Source organism: Bombina bombina, chromosome 4, assembly GCF_027579735.1.
Source record: "Bombina bombina isolate aBomBom1 chromosome 4, aBomBom1.pri, whole genome shotgun sequence".
Lineage (NCBI taxonomy): Eukaryota > Metazoa > Chordata > Amphibia > Anura > Bombinatoridae > Bombina > Bombina bombina.
This window is the reverse complement of record NC_069502.1, coordinates 416288319-416306243: the sequence shown is the minus strand read 5'-3', so window position 1 is coordinate 416306243 and position 17925 is coordinate 416288319. Positions and strand designations below refer to the sequence as shown.

The following is a 17925-nucleotide window of genomic DNA, read 5'->3' as shown; positions in this document are numbered from 1 at the left end:
ATGATTGGTGGCACTAGTTGGCAAGTGGGCCTGGCACACACGCTGACAGGCAGGCAACTACAATTAGATTACACTAGCAGACTGATGTAAAAGTTTTTTTAAAAAAAATTTACACTAATGTTACACCAGATATGACTGGTGGCACTGAGGAAGTAGGTACAGTATATGCTGTGAGCCTGACACACAGGCTGGCTGGCAGTGGCAGGCTGGCCTGGCAACTGAAATTAGATTACATTAGCAGACTGATGTAAAAGTTTTTTTTTTTTAAATTTACACTAATGTTACACCAGATATGACTGGTGGCACTGAGCAAGTAGGCACAGTATATGCTGTGAGCCTGACACACAGACTGGCAGTGCCAGGCAGGCAACTGCTATTAGATTACAAAGAAAAAAAAAAAAAACGACTGATGTAGGCTTTTTGGGGTGCTGTCCTTACAGAAGAGATCAGATGAGTCCTTCAGGACTGTAGTGGACACTGAATACACTAGCCTAGCTATCAATTTCCCTATAAAATCATCATCAGCAGCAGCACTATCCCTCCTTTCACTAAGAATGCAGGATCATAATGAATCTAAAATGGCTGCTGCCCAGGAGCTGGGAGGGTCTGGGAGGGAGTGTCTGCTGCTGATTGGCTGAAATGTGTCTGCAGACTGTAAGATACAGGGTCAAAGTTTACTCAATGATGACGAATAGGGGGCGGATCGAACATCGCATATGTTCGCCTGCCGCGGCGAACAAGCTATTATCGCCGGGAACTGTTCTCCGGCGAACTGTTCACGACATCACTATGTCTAGATGTAATTGCAAATGAGCACTCATTAACTATAATATCCTCATTTTTAATTATGTTTAATAGATATTTAATAGATGTAACTCCTAGTTGCTATTGTCAATGCTTATGAAGATTAAATCCCCATAAGGAAATTAATGGCCACTCTTGGACCTTTACCATTAGTATGTATTGAAATGGGGGCCTGGTAGGGGTCACTTTGTAAATAGTGAATATATAGGGCCACTCTTGGACCCTTGCTAAAATATAAACAAACAAAATGTTTTCTAAGTAATATAGCAAAAACATGAACATACTGTAAGGTTTTGATTACAGCCACTGTCTATAAATACTGTAGATAAACATGCTACAAGCAAGCACTGCAAGTAAAAGTAGCCTAATCTCTTAGCAACTGAGAGTTTATTAATGCAGACAGTGTATATATTGGCAAAACAATGAAACGAAAATATCAGTAGGAGGGAGTATAGAATATATTCAAACAACAATAGAATATATTACCCTCTCCCCGGGGCGTTACACACTAGGAGGACCATTTATCAAGCTTCGTATGGAGCTTGTGGGCCCGTGTTTCTGGTGAGTCTTCAGAATCGTCAGAAACAGCAGTTATGAAGCAGTGGTCTAAAGACCGTTGCTCCATAGCCCTGTCCGCCTGCTCTGAGCAATCACCACAATTCAACCCGATCAAGTACGATTGGGTTGATTGACACCTCCCTGCTGGTGGCCCATTGGCCGCAAGTCTGCAGGGGGCGGCGTTGCACCAGCAGCTCTTGTGAGCTGCTGGTGCAATGCTGAATACGGAGAGCGTATTGCTTTCCGCATTCAGCGAGGTCTTGCGGACCTGATCCACACTGTTGGATCAGATCCGCAAGACCTTTAATAAATAGGCTTTTAGATATGAACCTTAGGTCTTTAAGTAATGTGGAAAGATACCATTAACTATTTACTGGGGTATTACAAGGAGTTTGTTATCCCACTATAAATTATTCCACATTAGGGCCCATGTAAAGGGCTATATACTGTAGGTAAAACGGGGACCCTTGTGTGTGCAGAGGCTAGAAAGAGTAGACATCCCTATAAGTAAAGCACATACACCTAGTGGAGAATCTGCTTTTTTTTACAATAATACAAAAAAATGGAGGGGCACCTTAATATGTGCATATTCTAGGAGATTACTGTACCCTATAAACCAATCTGTTTAGTACAAATACAGCTGAGACAAGGGTTTTGCAATAAGCTTACCTCTACCTTACATAATGGCTAGAAAAATGTAAGATTACCACACTGCATCATCTCGATTGCAGACCACGCAACAAGGACAAGAAGGTCATAGAACATATATAACTCAGACACCTGTATAGAGAGTAATAAGCCTCATTCCTGCTTAACATCAATTATTAATATGAACAAGTATAAAAACTATAATGAGAGATACAAAGGCATACATTGATAAAACTGTGGGAAGACAATGTTTGCATACCCTCTTGATATTAGCAGGCAACACATCTAAAGCTATAATAAATTAAGCTGTTTCCTTTTATTTCCCCTGTAATATAGTATGTTACTAGAGGGGCAGATCAACTATGTCTAGGAGAAAATGTCTAGCAGCCCCCCATAAACTTTTACTTAAGTACCCTTTGTGCTGCTCAGGGGATTAATGTCTTTCAAATAAATTATTAGCCGATGCCCAATCTGCAGTAACTCACTCCGGTTTTCCTGACTGAGCTAGCGCCTGCTACGCTGATCAGTGTGTACAGTCTCTGTCACATTCTGGGAAACAGCCATTCTGCATAAGTAGTTGTGGACTGGCTTCTGTGTAGAAAGTGTTAGCCACGGTGGGACCGTAATGTTCTGGTCAGATACATATTTTAATGTCTTAACACCCTGCTCCTTTTCACTCCACGCTGGCATATGGCATAATGTAACTGGGAGGACCACGATCTCGATCAATAGAATATCTGCATTATGCGTCATCTTCCTCTTGTGTGGCTGCACTACACAATTATCGATAATTTCCATTGCTGCATTACGCCATGGAAGGTAGAGAGATGTGTGAGTGAAGTGTGGTAACTCCATGGCTGAGGCCTCCCTTCTCTGCAAGGATAATCAGTGGGTCAGCAATAGCTCCGTAAGCAGTTGGAACTTGGGTCTGCTAGTGGACATCTCTGTCTTTTAGGGATATATGTTCACATTCAGGTAAGACTTTGGCTCCCTCCATTATGTTCTCCAGGTCGGAGATCTTGCACTTCTGTAGCAGGATATGATCTTACAAGTTCCCCTGCAACTTGCCTATGTGTTCGCTGGCTCTTAGGCTCTGTCTCAAAGGTCTTATACAGGCATTGTTCGATGGACCAGAAATGTTCTTGTAGGAGCTGTAAGATCTCTGATGCACATTGGTGTAACATCATTGTATTTTGTGCAATACACCTTTAATCTTGAGTTGCGATATAAGAGTAGCAGTAAAATGACGCTGTCTTACCCCTCTTACAGGGGGGGGTGTTGAAGGCCTCTACCACCGTGGGCCGACACAGGCCTCAACGCTCCAGATCAGCAAAAGAGTGCAGTTTCTCAAAAAAAAATTATAGCAAATAAAAGTACTTGGTAAATTGGTATTACATTGGCGTATTCAGAGATCGATGAGTGGAAAAGCTGCTGATAATTGGTGATTTAACAGCAGTCTGCACAGAGCTGCCAATATTGCTATCATTCAAGGTGCTGCCCAGAGACACACCCCCAGTAGCATTTGTTTTTAGCAGAAGGAGATCGTTAGTAACCTTGGTGAGGGCAGTCTCAGTTGAGTGTTGGGGACAGAAGCCAGATTCCAGGGGGTCGGGCAATGAGTTGGAAGACAGGAAGTCAGTTAGGCGATTGAAAACTAGTTTTTCAAGGATTTTTGAAGCTAGCAGGAGCAGGGAAATGGGGCGGTAGTTTGCAGGAGAATAATGGTCAAGGGAGGGTTTTTGAGGCTGGGGGTGACCTTTGCATGTTTGAAGGAGGCAGGGAATGAGCCAGTAGAAAGGGATAGGTTGAATATGTGAGTAAGAGTTGGATTGAGGGTGGGAGACAGAGAAGGTATTAGATGTGAAGGAATAGGATCAAGTGGGCAGGTAGTGAGGTGTGAGGAAGACAATAAGGAACCCACTTCAGTCTAAGTGGTTGGGAGGAGGGTGCAGAGGGTGGCAGAGGGGGTGACTGGGAGTGAGGTTGGGAGATTGCAGACTTGTGTTGGGATGTTTCTTTGGATGGTAAGTGTTTTATTGAAAAAGCAGTCAGCCAGGTCTTGAGCACTGAATGCAGATGAGGGGGGGGGGTGCAGGTGGGTAGAGGAAAAAGTTGAAAATGGAGAAGAGTCTTTTAGGGTTTGAGGAGTGAGTGGATAAAAGAGAAGAGAAGTAGAGTTGCATAGAGGCCAGAGGTGTGAATGTTATTTTACTGTAAAGATATATTGTAATCTATATCTGTAGATACCTATATATCTATTCCTATAGATATATAGGTATAGATATCTATTTGACATGAACATTATCAGATATATATACATAGAAACAGTAGGTATAATAATTAGCAAAAAGCAAAAAGCTTACTTCTAGCAAATTTCACGTTCAAGAGATAGTGCTATATAGTGCACCACTTGTAATAATCTAGCCCAAAATAAGACAAAGAAGATGTTAACAGGAACGTGTGAAACTCAGTAAGCCAGATGTGTACATTCTTCTAAATAAAAATGTATTAAGAGGCAGAGATGGAAAATATACTCATTGTGGATAGATCTTTAAACCATTTGAGATATATTATACATTTTGGATCAGATTACAAGTGGAGTGCTAATTAAAGCTTTTGCTCGAGCTGTAATTGCGCTAGAAGTACATTTCTCTTTGCGCTAGTCAGGTTGCGTTCATATTACACGTTGAAAGTAAAGTGTTTTCGCTCTCACAATAATCTGACAAGAGCAAAAATCAAAGTTAGAATATCATATGCACGTTTAGGTATTCCTCCATAAAAGTCAATGGAGAAAAATACCTAAGAACCTACTCTCGCGCAAACCCGATCGCATATTCTCATGTGCGTTAACCCAACATTAAAATATGAATATTTCACATTCTAATGTTCTTCACGTAAAAGAATATGTTTTATTTATTTATGAATACATATTTTAAAATGTTTACATATATCTGATGCGTTTTGTGCGATATGAATATTGCATAAATATGATTTTACATGTTTTCATCTACTTAACTGCTAGGGGCTTTAATGCACACACATATCTATATATATAAAAGAGTGACTGACTGACTTATCAATGCCCAGCTTAAACCGTTTAACCTAAGAACGTGAAATTTGAAAGGCACGTTATTTTTATGACGTTGCCAGCCATTAAAGAAGGATTTTTGGAAATGACATCCCTAAGGGGATGAAAAAGGGGGGTCGATTTTTTATGAGGATAACTATATCTCAAAAGCCAAAGATGTTACAAACGTGAAAATTGGTATTTAGATTATCCTTGAAAAATAAATAAACGTGTTTTAACGTTTCCCCTAAATCCAATTAAAGAGGGTAAAAAGGGGGGCTGATTTATGAGTATACTTTTATCTCAAAAACAAAAGATGTTACAAACGTAAAAATTGGTATTTAGATTCTCCTTTAAAAATAAATACATGTTTTACCATTTTTCAGAAATTCCACTTAAAGGGCCATAATACCCAAATGTTTAAACACTTTAAAATGCTGCAGCATAGCTGTAAAAAGCTGACTAGAAAATATCACCTGAACATCTCTATTTAAAAAAGAAAGATATTTTACCTCAGAAGTTCCTCAGTAGCCACCTCCCATTGTAAAGGATGTCTAAGCAGCATTTTAGTGTGTCTGTCCTGGGACAGCTGAAAGGATGAGCCTTGTGAACTCTCATATTATTTCACCAATCAGGTAAAGGAAGCTTACTATGAAATCTCATGAGAGTTAAGCCAAATCTCATGAGATCACAGTAAGAGTTCATGACCTCAGCACTGCTGATGCTGATTGGCTGCTGTTCATTTATTCATTTTTTTTTATTTTTACCTGCAGCTGGGAGCAGGTGAAGTATAACTTTTTACACAGAGCTTACTCTGCTGAGCTGAGGATATTGTGAGGTAAAATATCTTCCTTTTTTACATAGAGATGCTCAGGTGATATTTTCCTGTCAGCTTTTTATAGTTATACTGCATCAGTTTCAAGTGATTTAGCATATGAGTATTATGTCCCTTTAAGGACGTCAAAAGGGGGGGCGGATTTATGAGGATACCTATATCTCAAAAATTAAAGATGTTACAGACGTGAAAATTGGCATTTAGATTCTTGAAAAATAAAGAAATAGTGTTTTACGATTTCCCTAAAATCCACTTAAGGGGAGTTAAAAGGGGGGCTGATTTATGAGGATACCTATATCTCAATAAACAAAGATGTTACATATGTGAAAATTGGTATTTAAATTCTCCTTTAAAAATAAAGAAACATGTGGTTTACTATTTCTCCAAAATCCACCTAAGGGGATGGGGACTGTTTTTGGAGGATCTCTATATCTCAAAAAACAGATGTTACAGAAGTGAAAATTGGTATTTAGATTCTCCTTTAAAAGTAAGGAAACAAGTGTTTTAACATTTCCCGAAAATCCACTTAAGGGGGGTCAAAAGGGAGAGCTGATTTATGAGGATACCTAAATCTCAAAAAACAAAGATGTTACAGAAGTGAAAATTGGTATTTAGATTCTCCTTTAAATATAAAGAAACACATGTTTTACCATTTCCCGAAAATCCACTTAAGGGGGGTCAAAAGGGAGAGCTGATTTATGAGGATTCCTATATCTCAAAAACCATAGATATTACAGACGTGAAAATTGGTATTTTCGCTATTTTTTTTTTACAAATCACAAAATCCACATGAGCTAAGCCGCAGGCAACAACTAGTATATATATATATATGTTTACATATGCATTTATGTGTTTATATGTGTATAAATGTCTGTATATACATACAGTATACTTAGGTATGAGTACCGAGCGCTAAAGTTTATAAAAAGGCCTTAAGCTTACTAACAGATTAGCCTCCTAGCAGGCTAAAAAGTAGGTATCAGAATAAGGTGCGATAGTAAGCGCTGAATAGCTTAAAAGGCTGGAAACTAAATTCTGGCGAATAATTTATTCCATATACATTCAAATTAAAATCACAGATAAAATGTTAGAGCACAATGTTCATATAGAAATACAATAAAATTCTATTCATGGATCCATGAAATATTCCAGGAGTTGTGTAACTGGCTACTTAGTTATACAAAACCTTGAATGTAACTCTCCCCAAAGTTCATATGTGTGTTTGGGATAGATTTATAAGTCTGTTGCCTGACTGTGAAGTCAGATGGAGCATACAACAAGACAAATTTCAGTGGATGAAAAGAACGTGTGGACTGTGATTCAAATCGAAACAATGTGATGTGTAACAATAAACAATAAGTCAACTTTCAAATAAACATTAAAATCTCAGGACATGATGGTGTAAAAACATTCGTTCAAACTTCAATACAAAATTCACAAAATAATACAATAATCAAAGGCGTGTGAGATCCGTTACCGGACCAAGTGAAGGAGGGGCTGTGAGAGGACGTGACGTTGATGCAAAAGTAGGTGTTAAAGTAGGTGTTTAACCCCAAAGGAATGTGAATCCACACTAGCGCTAGTGAAAAAATATACAAAAAGGATATTTAAAAAATATGTAGTTCAATGTAGATCAATCTTAATGTCTTCCAAGTTTTGTGTAGGTGTAACCATATGTTCTGGTGGTGTAAGAATCGACACCAAAATGTTACTTTTAGATAAATGTTAAATCCAGTGCGATAAGTGAAAAATGGAAGACAGATGAAAAAATGTGAGACAGATGAAAAAATGTGTGTATCCTCAAAAAATGAATAATCCCTTAAAAAATAAAACAAAAATATCCGCAATCCAAGAGTGTAAAATTAGGTAAAAAAGGTAAAAATCTTGATGGGCAAAAAATCTCAATGGGCAGAAATTCTATATGGGTGCTCCTAAAAAGACTAGTCTTGAGAAAGGCGAAATCGTGGCCGAAACGCGTTGACAGACATACTGGTGAGCTTGATTCTTATACCACTATTGTCCTTTATATACAGTGTTGCACTATTGTTTCTTTTTTTTCTCTTTCAGGCTTTTCATCTTTTTATATTTTTATATATTTGTGATATTGGCTGTATGAACAATATTTTTATATATACTATATGGACTTCCATCATAGACACTAACAATATCACTTAACAGTTGGTAACTACCACCTCCGGATCTGGCACCTAGGGTGCTGAAGCGACTCTACATTTAGGAGCACCCATATAGAATTTCAGCCCATCGAGATTTTTTGCCCATCAAGATTTTTACCTCTTTTACCTAATTTTACACTCTTGGATTGCGGATATTTTTGTTTTATTTTTTAAGGGATTATTCATTTTTTGAGGATACACACATTTTTTCATCTGTCTCACATTTTTTCATCTGTCTCCCATTTTTCACTTATCGCACTGGATTTAACATTTATCTAAAAGTAACATTTTGGTGTCGATTCTTACACCACCAGAACATATGGTTACACCTACACAAAACTTGGAAGACATTAAGATTGATCTACATTGAACTATATATTTTTTAAATATCCTTTTTGTATATTTTTTCACTAGCGCTAGTGTGGATTCACATTCCTTTGGGGTTAAACACCTACTTTAACACCTACTTTTGCATCAACGTCACGTCCTCTCACAGCCCCTCCTTCACTTGGTCCGGTAACGGATCTCACACGCCTTTGATTATTGTATTATTTTGTGAATTTTGCATTGAAGTTTGAACGAATGTTTTTACACCATCATGTGCTGAGATTTTAATGTTTATTTGAAAGTTGACTTATTGTTTATTGTTACACATCACATTGTTTCGATTTGAATCACAGTCCACACGTTCTTTTCATCCACTGAAATTTGTCTTATTGTATGCTCCATCTGACTTCACAGTCAGGCAACCGACTTATAAATCTATCCCAAACACACATATGAACTTTGGGGAGAGTTACATTCAAGGTTTTGTATAACTAAGTAGCCAGTTACACAACTCCTGGAATATTTCATGGATCCATGAATAGAATTTTATTGTATTTCTATATGAACATTGTGCTCTAACATTTTATCTGTGATTTTAATTTGAATATACATACAGTATATACAAATATAAATACATATGTAGACATATATAAATACAGGGCTCAAAATTTCAAGCCCTAAGCTACTAGCCAGTCCAAAATGTTACTCACCACATTTGATCCCACCCACTTCCCTGCCCCACCACACCCACTAACCCGCCCCCTCTTTGCATATGTTTAGCCAATGTGAAACACCTTATTGTGCAGTATCTTCTTTAACATTGTTTTTATTTTATACCATAAATTAAATAATGCTACATACATTAATATATTAACAAACATAAGTGCATAGCAATTAGCAACATTAACTGGGGTTCTGGGGAAGACAAAAGCTGGACAGAAAAAGGAAGTTGTTGGACTGAGAGAAATAAAGAGCGTTGACATTACTGTGAGATCATAGCAGACCTGGAAAATTGTTTTACAATTATCATCTTTCATCTATCTCCACTCCCTTCTCTCTTCAATATCTCTTTTTATCCCCTCCCTTGTCTCTCAGGCTTTTTCAACTTTTCAAGAAGTTATGAAGCAGCGGTCTAAACCTGCTTTGACTGACACCCCTCTGAGCCTGCTTTGATTGACACCCCCTGCAAGCGGCAGTGATGTGCAGCGAACATGATACGCTACTTTGTATCATGGGCATCAATGTGCAGTGATGTGCAGCGGACATGATACGCTACTTCATGTCTGCTCGAACATTGTTAAATATGTCCCCATATGCCCCCATATCTTCTCTTTACATGTATTCTCTTCTCTCTCAAATCTCTTCACTCTTTTTTTTCTCCACTCTTTCTTAAAGCTGTCTTTTTCTCCACTTTCATTTTCTCTCCAATCTCTCTCTGCCCCTGTTTACCCTCTCAGAAGAAACAGTCTAAGCACTTATGGGGTCCTTAAAGCCCTAGAGGAATAATATATCCTTGCCCTTTCAAGGATATATAATAGCCATTTAGATAATATTTGTAGACATCCATTCACTATCTTTCACTCTCCACTGATAAATATATATATATATATATATATATATATATATATATATATATATACACACAGTGGGACAAAAAAAGTATTTAGTCAGCCACCAATTGTTCAAGTTCTCCCACTTAAGAAGATGAGAGAGGCCTGTAATTTTCATCATAGGTATACCTCAACTATGAGAGATAAAATGTAGAAACAAATCCAGACAATCACATTGTCTGATTTGGAAAGAATTTATTTGCATATTATGGTGGAAAATAAGTATTTGGTCACCTACAAACAAGCAAGATTTCTGGCTCTCACAGACCTGTATCTTCTTCTTTAATAGGCTCCTCTGTCCTCCACTCATTACCTGTATTAATGGCACCTGTTTGAACTTGTTATCAGTATAAAAGACACCTGTCCACAACCTCAAACAGTCACACTCCAAACTCCACTATGGTGAAGACCAAAGAGCTGTCGAAGGACACCAGAAACAAAATTGTAGACCTGCACCAGGCTGGGAAGACTGAATCTGCAATAGGCAAGCAGCTTGGTGTGAAGAAATCAACTGTGGGAGCAATAATTAGAAAATTGAAGACATACAAGACCACTGATAATCTCCCTCGACCTGGAACTTCACGCAAGATCCCACCCCGTGGGGTAAAAATGATCACAAGAACGGTGAGCAAACATCCCAGAACCACACGGGGGGACCTAGTGAATGACCTGCAGAGAGCTGGGACCAACATAACAAAGGCTACCATCAGTAACACACTACGCCGCCAGGGAATCAGATCCTGCAGTGCCAGATGTGTCCCCCTGCTTAAGCCAGTACATGTCCGGGCCCGTCTGAAGTATGCTAGAGAGCATTTGGATGATCCAGAAGCAGATTGGGAGAATGTCATATGGTAAGATGAAACCAAAGTAGAACTGTTTGGTAGAAACACAACTCGTCGTGTTTGGAGGAGAGAGAATGCTGAGTTGCAACCAAAGAACACCATAGCTACTGTGAAGCATGGGGGTGGCAATATCATGCTTTGGGGCTGTTTCTCTGCAAAGGGAACAGGACGACTGTTCCGTCTACATGAAAGAATGAATGGGGCCATGTATCATGAGATTATGAGTGCAAACCTCCTTCCATCAGCAAGGGCATTGAAGATGAAACGTGGCTGGGTCTTTCAGCATGAAGGTGATCCCAAACACACCACCCAGGCAATAAAGGAGTGGCTTTGTAAGAAGCATTTCAAGGTCCTGGAGTGGCCTAGCCAGTCTCCAGATCTCAACCCCATAGAAAAACTTTGGAGGTAGTTGAAAGTCTGTGTTGCCCAGCGACAACCCCAAAACATCACTGCTCTAGAGGAGATCTGCATGCAGGAATGGGCCAACATACCAGCAACAGTGTGTGACAACCTTATGAAGACTTACAGAAAACGTTTGACCTCTGTCATTGCCAACAAAGGATATATAACAAAGTATTGAGATTGTCATGAGATGCAGGACATATGCAGGACACAGCAATGATGGTACAACTCTATTTTATTGCAGAGCATAGCAATACACATCTAGTCAGGTTGATTGTACTAAACTAACTGCGACACAGACACCGGACCTAAGCCCCGCCCCCAAACTAGTGACATCACATCCTGCTCTCATCACATCTTCCCCTTTTTCAAAGGCGAAGCATACATTTGCATATAACAAATAACAAGGTATACGAACAGAGTATACAACAACAATTTTTTTTCCGAACATTATATAAACAAACAGGTTAGAAAACATAAACACATACATTACATCCTGACTTGGACATCGGGGTAGACTACCCTAGTCCACAGTGACCATGGGATTATTCTGCCCATACTTCCAGTCACTGTTTTAGCTAAAGTCAGTCCCTATATCGGGCCGGAAGTTTCACCACTCTTCCGCTTGATGTAACTTTGCATGAACTGTCCTCTGATACAGAAGATGGTGAATTAGAGTCTGCTGGAGGCAAAGATATATCCCCACTGTGATCTTGCTGAGGGGAAGGCACCTCTCTTAGAACAGGGGATCCCACCGGCGGTGGTACTGAGGTATCCGGTTCCAGACTCTCAGGTACAGGCTGAAGATGTCTTCAGTTACGGCGTGTAACCGTCCCTCCCTCCGTAAGGACTGTGTAAAACCTTGGTTCTGGAGAGCGGCCCACTACCGTAGCAGGCATCTTCCATTTCTTCTCATCATTCAGTTTAATTCTGACACTTTGACCCGCTTTCAGTTAATGTAAAGGCCTGACAGAATGTCTCCTGTCGTAGAAGAAACGATAACCCTTTTTGGCCACTTCATCCCTCCTAAGGACTTTGTCTTGAGGAACAGGGCCAGGCGGCTTGAAGACACCCACTGAGGGTAAAGTGGTGCGAATCTGGCGTCCTAGCATCAGCTGTGCCGGGCTAAACCCGGTGGCTTGAATGGGCGTCGCCCTGTATGACAAGAGGGCTAGGTACGGTTCAGATTGCTTTAGAATGAATTTTGTTGTTTGAACTGCCCTTTCAGCCATTCCATTAGCCTGCGGATAATGTGGACTTGACGTGGAATGTACAAAATCATACTCCCTGCTGAAAGCACTGAACTCTGTAGAAGCGAACTGCATACCATTATCACTCACTAGCTCCATTGGAATGCCCCAGCGGGCGAACAAGCTCTTCAGGTGAATGATAACGGCCTGACTTGTGATATCATTCAGGGGTGCAATCTCCAAATACCTGGAATAGTAGTCGATCACAACAAGGAACTTTTTCCCGTGCAGTTCGCACAAATCAGCAGCTATTTTCTGCCACGGCCCCGCAGGCAGCGGAGTAGACATCAAGGGCTCCCTTCTCTGAGTAGGCTGGCGTTCCCGGCAAAAGGCACATTTAGACACGTGATTTGCAATGTCGGAGCTGATCCCAGGCCACCACACAGCTGTAGCTGCCCTTTCTCTGCACTTTGTAATGCCTAAGTGGCCATCGTGAATCCTGTTTAACATCTCCTTCCTCATGCTGACAGGAATTACAATGCGGTCTTGGTACAGCACCAACCCCTCCAGCTCTGTGAGCCGCGACCTCTCTGGCTGGTAAGCATTTAAAGACATCCAGGCTGCCCGGCTCTCGGGCCAGCCTTCTTTTATGTACCTTATAACTTCTTGCAGATCTGTGTCCAAATATGTCTCTTTCTTTATCTCTTCCAGTTTCCTTGAAGAAATAGACTTAGAGGCCAGAACTGAATCAACATACACTTTCACATCCGATTCTGTGGAGGATTCTTCAGCAGCAGCCAGCGGGAGCCTGGATAGTGTATCCGCCACAACCAGTTGTTTCCCCGGCACATGCACTGCCTGAACATTGAACCTGAGCAGTCTCATTAAAAGTCTCTGGCATCTCAAGGGTGTTTTGTCAATGTCATAAGAGTTGATTAGAGGGACTAGCGGTTTGTGATCAGTTTCCAGACTAAATTTCTCCAAACCCACTAGATAGCGCTGGAAGCGCTCACAGGCCCAAACTGCAGCCAGGCACTCTTTCTCAATTTGAGCGTATTTTGACTCTGCAGCCGTCAGTGTGCGGGAACAGTAGGCGATGGGCTATAGTTTATTTCCGTTCAGCTGCAGGAGTGCAGCCCCCAACCCATAACTGCTTGCATCGGCACTAACCACTGTCTTTTTTGAAGGGTCGTAGAACCCCAGCACTGGGGCAGACCCCAGCAGGGACTTGGCATGCAGGAAAGCTTTTTCTTGTGAAGGTCCCCAGACCCAGGCAACATCTTTCTTAAGCAACTCTGTGATAGGGTGTAAAACTGTTGATAAATCCGGAAGAAACTTGCCCACATAATTTACAAGGCCCAATATCTGTCTCAGCTCATGTACATCAGAGGGGCTTTTCATCTGTTCAATAGCACAAATTTTCTCGGGGTCTGGCTTGATGCCGTCCCGGTTGATGATATGCCCAAAGTAGCATAATTCAGTTTTCCTAAAATGACATTTTTCTTTATTCAGCTTCAGCCCAGACTCTTTGATAGCCTGTAGCACACAACTCAAACGCTGATCATGCTCCACCACTGTAGACCCATACACTAGAATGTCGTCCATGACGACTGCTGTGCCCACGTGGTCACTCAGGAGAGAACTCATTTCCCTTTGAAAGATTTCAGGAGCGGAGGATATCCCAAAGGGGAGTCTGCAGAAACAGAACCGACCTACCGGTGTGATAAAGGTAGTCAGTTTGCGGCACTTTGGATACAGGGGGATCTGCCAAAAGCTGCTAGAAGCGTCTAATGTGGAAAAGAACTTCGCCCCAGCCAACTTTGGAGCTATATCTTCTAATGTCGGCAGCACAAATCTCTCTCTCTTCACTGCCTCATTCAACCTTTTTAGGTCCACACAGATGCGCACCTTTCCGTTTTTCTTTGCAACTGGAACAATGGGGGCACACCAATCAGTCGCTTCAACAAGCTCTTCAATAACCCCCATAGACTTCATGCGCATAAGCTCCTTCTCCACTTGAGGCATGAGCGGAAACGGAATTCTACAAGGAGTAGAAATACTGTATGGGACTGCGTCACTCTTAAGTGCTATACGAACTGGTTTGCAATTCAGTAGGCCCAACTCACCAAACATATCTTCGGAAATCTCATTCACTCTGGCCACGAGGCCCAAGTCACAGGCTGCTTTTCTGCTCAATAAATTGTTAACACACTGACCTCGAATCACATGCACCCACATGGTGAACTTTCTTTGCTTGTACTCACAGCTGGCAAGAAATTTCCCTGCACAATCAATGCGGCCACCGGGACTATGGACATTTGTAGTAACCTTCGCCAGCTGGGGCTGTCGAGGCAGTTTCATAAATTCAGCAAAAGACATTACAGTGATATCTGCTCCTGTGTCAATCTTAAAATCAACTTTGTCTCCCATTACAGTAAAAGTAACTTTCCAATCTTCCTCTGAGCTTGGCCGTTCCACAACGGACCCCACAAAAGACACTTCCTGACCCTCCTGGTCACCGTCCACCTGCATCTCCTTAATGTATTCAGTTTTACACACCACTTCAAAATGGCATATTCTGTTACATTTTCTGCATCTTTTATCCCTGGCCGGGCATATAACACTCTGATCATGAGCACGGTAGCACTGCGTGCATCGGGCATATTGCGCCCATCCTTTTCCAGGCCTTTCCAGTACTTTAGATCTACCGCTCACACTGAGCTTTTCACTAGCATTTTTCCTAGACTGTTTCACTTCATCCACAATACTCTCAGACCTCAGATCAGCACTTTGCTTTTTCACCAGTTCACTCTGGCGGGCCATCCTAATAGCCCCATCTAATGTTAAATCAGGCTCTAACTGCAGCTTCAGGGAGACTTCAGCATCTGCAATTCCAATAACTATTCTGTCTCTGATTTGCTCTTCTTTAGCAACACCAAACTCACAGAATTCAGCTAATTCATACAGGCTGCGCACAAATGACTCCACAGATTCTCCCACACACTGATTACGTTTGTGAAAACAAGCTCTCTCATGAATCACATTTCTTTTGGGCACAAAGTGGGCACTGAGTTTATCCATAACTATATCAAAGTTAAAGTCTTCCCCTTCTTGGAAAGTAAAAGCATTGAACACTGGCTCCACATCTTTCCCCATAGAGTATAAAAGAGAATTAACTTGTACTTCACCACTCTCCTTGTTCAGTTTGGAAGCAATCCTGAAGCGATGAAACCGCTGACGCCATGTGGGCCAAGCTGCAGGCTGAGAGAAGTCAAAAGGCTCAGGTGGGGTAAACTTTGACATTGCAATCGATCAGGAACAGAAGCGCAGTCCAGAACTTCTGATACCATGTCATGAGATGCAGGACATATGCAGAACACAGCAATGATGGTACAACTCTATTTTATTGCAGAGCATAGCAATACACATCTAGTCAGGTTGATTGTACTAAACTAACTGCGACACAGACACTGGACCTAAGCCCCGCCCCCAAACTAGTGACATCACATCCTGCTCTCATCACAGAGATGAACTTTTGATATTGACCAAATACTTATTTTCCACCATAATTTGCAAATAAATTCTTTCCAAATCAGACAATGTGATTGTCTGGATTTAGAAACATAGATATTGACGGCAGATAAGAGCCATAGGCCCAGCAAGTCTGCCCGACCTTACCTAACAGTATAAACTTATCTAGTTCGTAGGATAGCCCTATGCTTGTCCCATGCATTTTTAAAGTCCCCCACAGTGTTTGTTGCTACTACCTCTTGAGGAAGTTTATTCCATAAATCAATCACTCTTTCTGTAAAGAAGTGCTTCCTCAAATTACTTCTGAATCTACTACCCTTTAGCTTGAGCTCATGACCCCTTGTTCTTGAATTTTCCATTTTATGTAAAATACCCACAGCCTCAGTTTTACTAAACCCTTTAATCTACTTGAAAGTTGCTATCATATCACCTCTTTCTCTTCTCTCCTCTAAGCTATACATATTTAGGTCAATGAGCCTATCCTGGTAAGATTTGTTTCCACATTTTGTCTCTCATAGTTGAGGTATACCTATGATGAAAATTACAGGCCTCTCTCATCTTCTTAAGTGGGAGAACTTGCACAATTGGTGGCTGACTAAATACTTTTTTGCCCCACTGTATATAGAACTGTAAATGTATGTATCTCAATGTTAAAGCCCTTTGCCTGTCTCTATTTCCCCTGATATCTCATATGTTTGAGCCAATGGGGCCTATTTATCAAATGTCTGTCAGACCTGATCCGACAGTGCGGATCAGGTCCGACAGACATTGTTGAATGCGGAGAACAATACGCTCTCTGTATTCAGCATTGCACCAGCAGCTCACAAGAGCTGCTGGTGCAACGCCGCCCTCTGCAGACTCGCGGCCAATCGGCCGCCAGCAGGGGGTGTAAATCAACCCGATTGTACTCAATCGGGTTGATGTCCGGCGATTCCTGTCCGCCTCATCAGAGCAGGCGGACAGGGTTATGGAGCAGCAGTCTTTAGACCGCTGCTCCATAACTTGTGTTTCTGGCGATTCTTCAGAGCTTGATAAATGGGCCCTTTTATATCTTTTGTGTGCAATATTTTTTTTTTATTATTTGTAATGTATTTTTTATGTGTTTTGTGCAACTTTTTAGTTTCGCAAAACAGTTAACCAGAGCTCTAAAGTCACGGTAATGATTCTAGAATAAATCGTGATTGCGCTCAAGGAAACACATTTGCTTTCAACTCGTAATACGAGTGGTAAGCCGACAAGCGGAAACACCCGCGATAAACCTCTTATCGCTTGTGCGCAAATGTTTGCGATCCGCTCATAATCTGTCCCTTTTAAGGCAAATCAAGTAAAATGCTTTCCATGATTTTTCTTAAACAGATATAAGGATACTATTTTTTTTAGTTACTTCACCAATATTGGTGTCGATCACAATCCTTTAAAAAAATAAAAAGTATCTAATGATTTTAACAGAAAAACCATATTAAAGTATATGGGGATTTTTGTAAATAAATATTTTGATGTTTTTCTAAATGTTTTTGTGATCAACCCCTTTGTCTTCATTTATAACAAGCAGAATGTTATAAGTTTTTGTTATGTCAATAACACGTGTGTTATGGTTTTAGATTGTTCAGAAGTTTATGTTAGTGCTGCAGAATCTGTTGGCGCTCTACAAATACCTGATAATAATAATAATAATAATAATAATTTGTCGTTAAGTGAGATACATTTGTTTTAAAACAGTTTAGTGGATATTTATATTAAAATTAATTTGACTGAATTCCTTTTCAAACATTCCATCTTACCATTTGCTGCAATAACAATTACCTCCATTTTTATGAAGTATGGTAACCATGATACTGTTATACGAAGCTGTCATTTTGTTTAATTTAACTGATTGCTGTAAATAAAAAAAACAACAAATACATTCATTTATATGTGTTCATTTTTCAAGAGAAAAC

General features: G+C 40.5%; 1 protein-coding gene across 1 annotated transcript in view; it reads right to left on the bottom strand.

The window, feature by feature from the left end:
- Nucleotides 1-17925, bottom strand: part of LOC128656363 (probable cation-transporting ATPase 13A4) — a 299696-nt gene that overhangs the window by 233698 nt on the left and 48073 nt on the right. The window contains exon 6 of the mRNA XM_053710226.1: nt 17792-17864. Within this exon, the coding sequence (XP_053566201.1) occupies nt 17792-17864 (73 nt within the window). The remainder of the gene's footprint in view (nt 1-17791; nt 17865-17925) is intronic.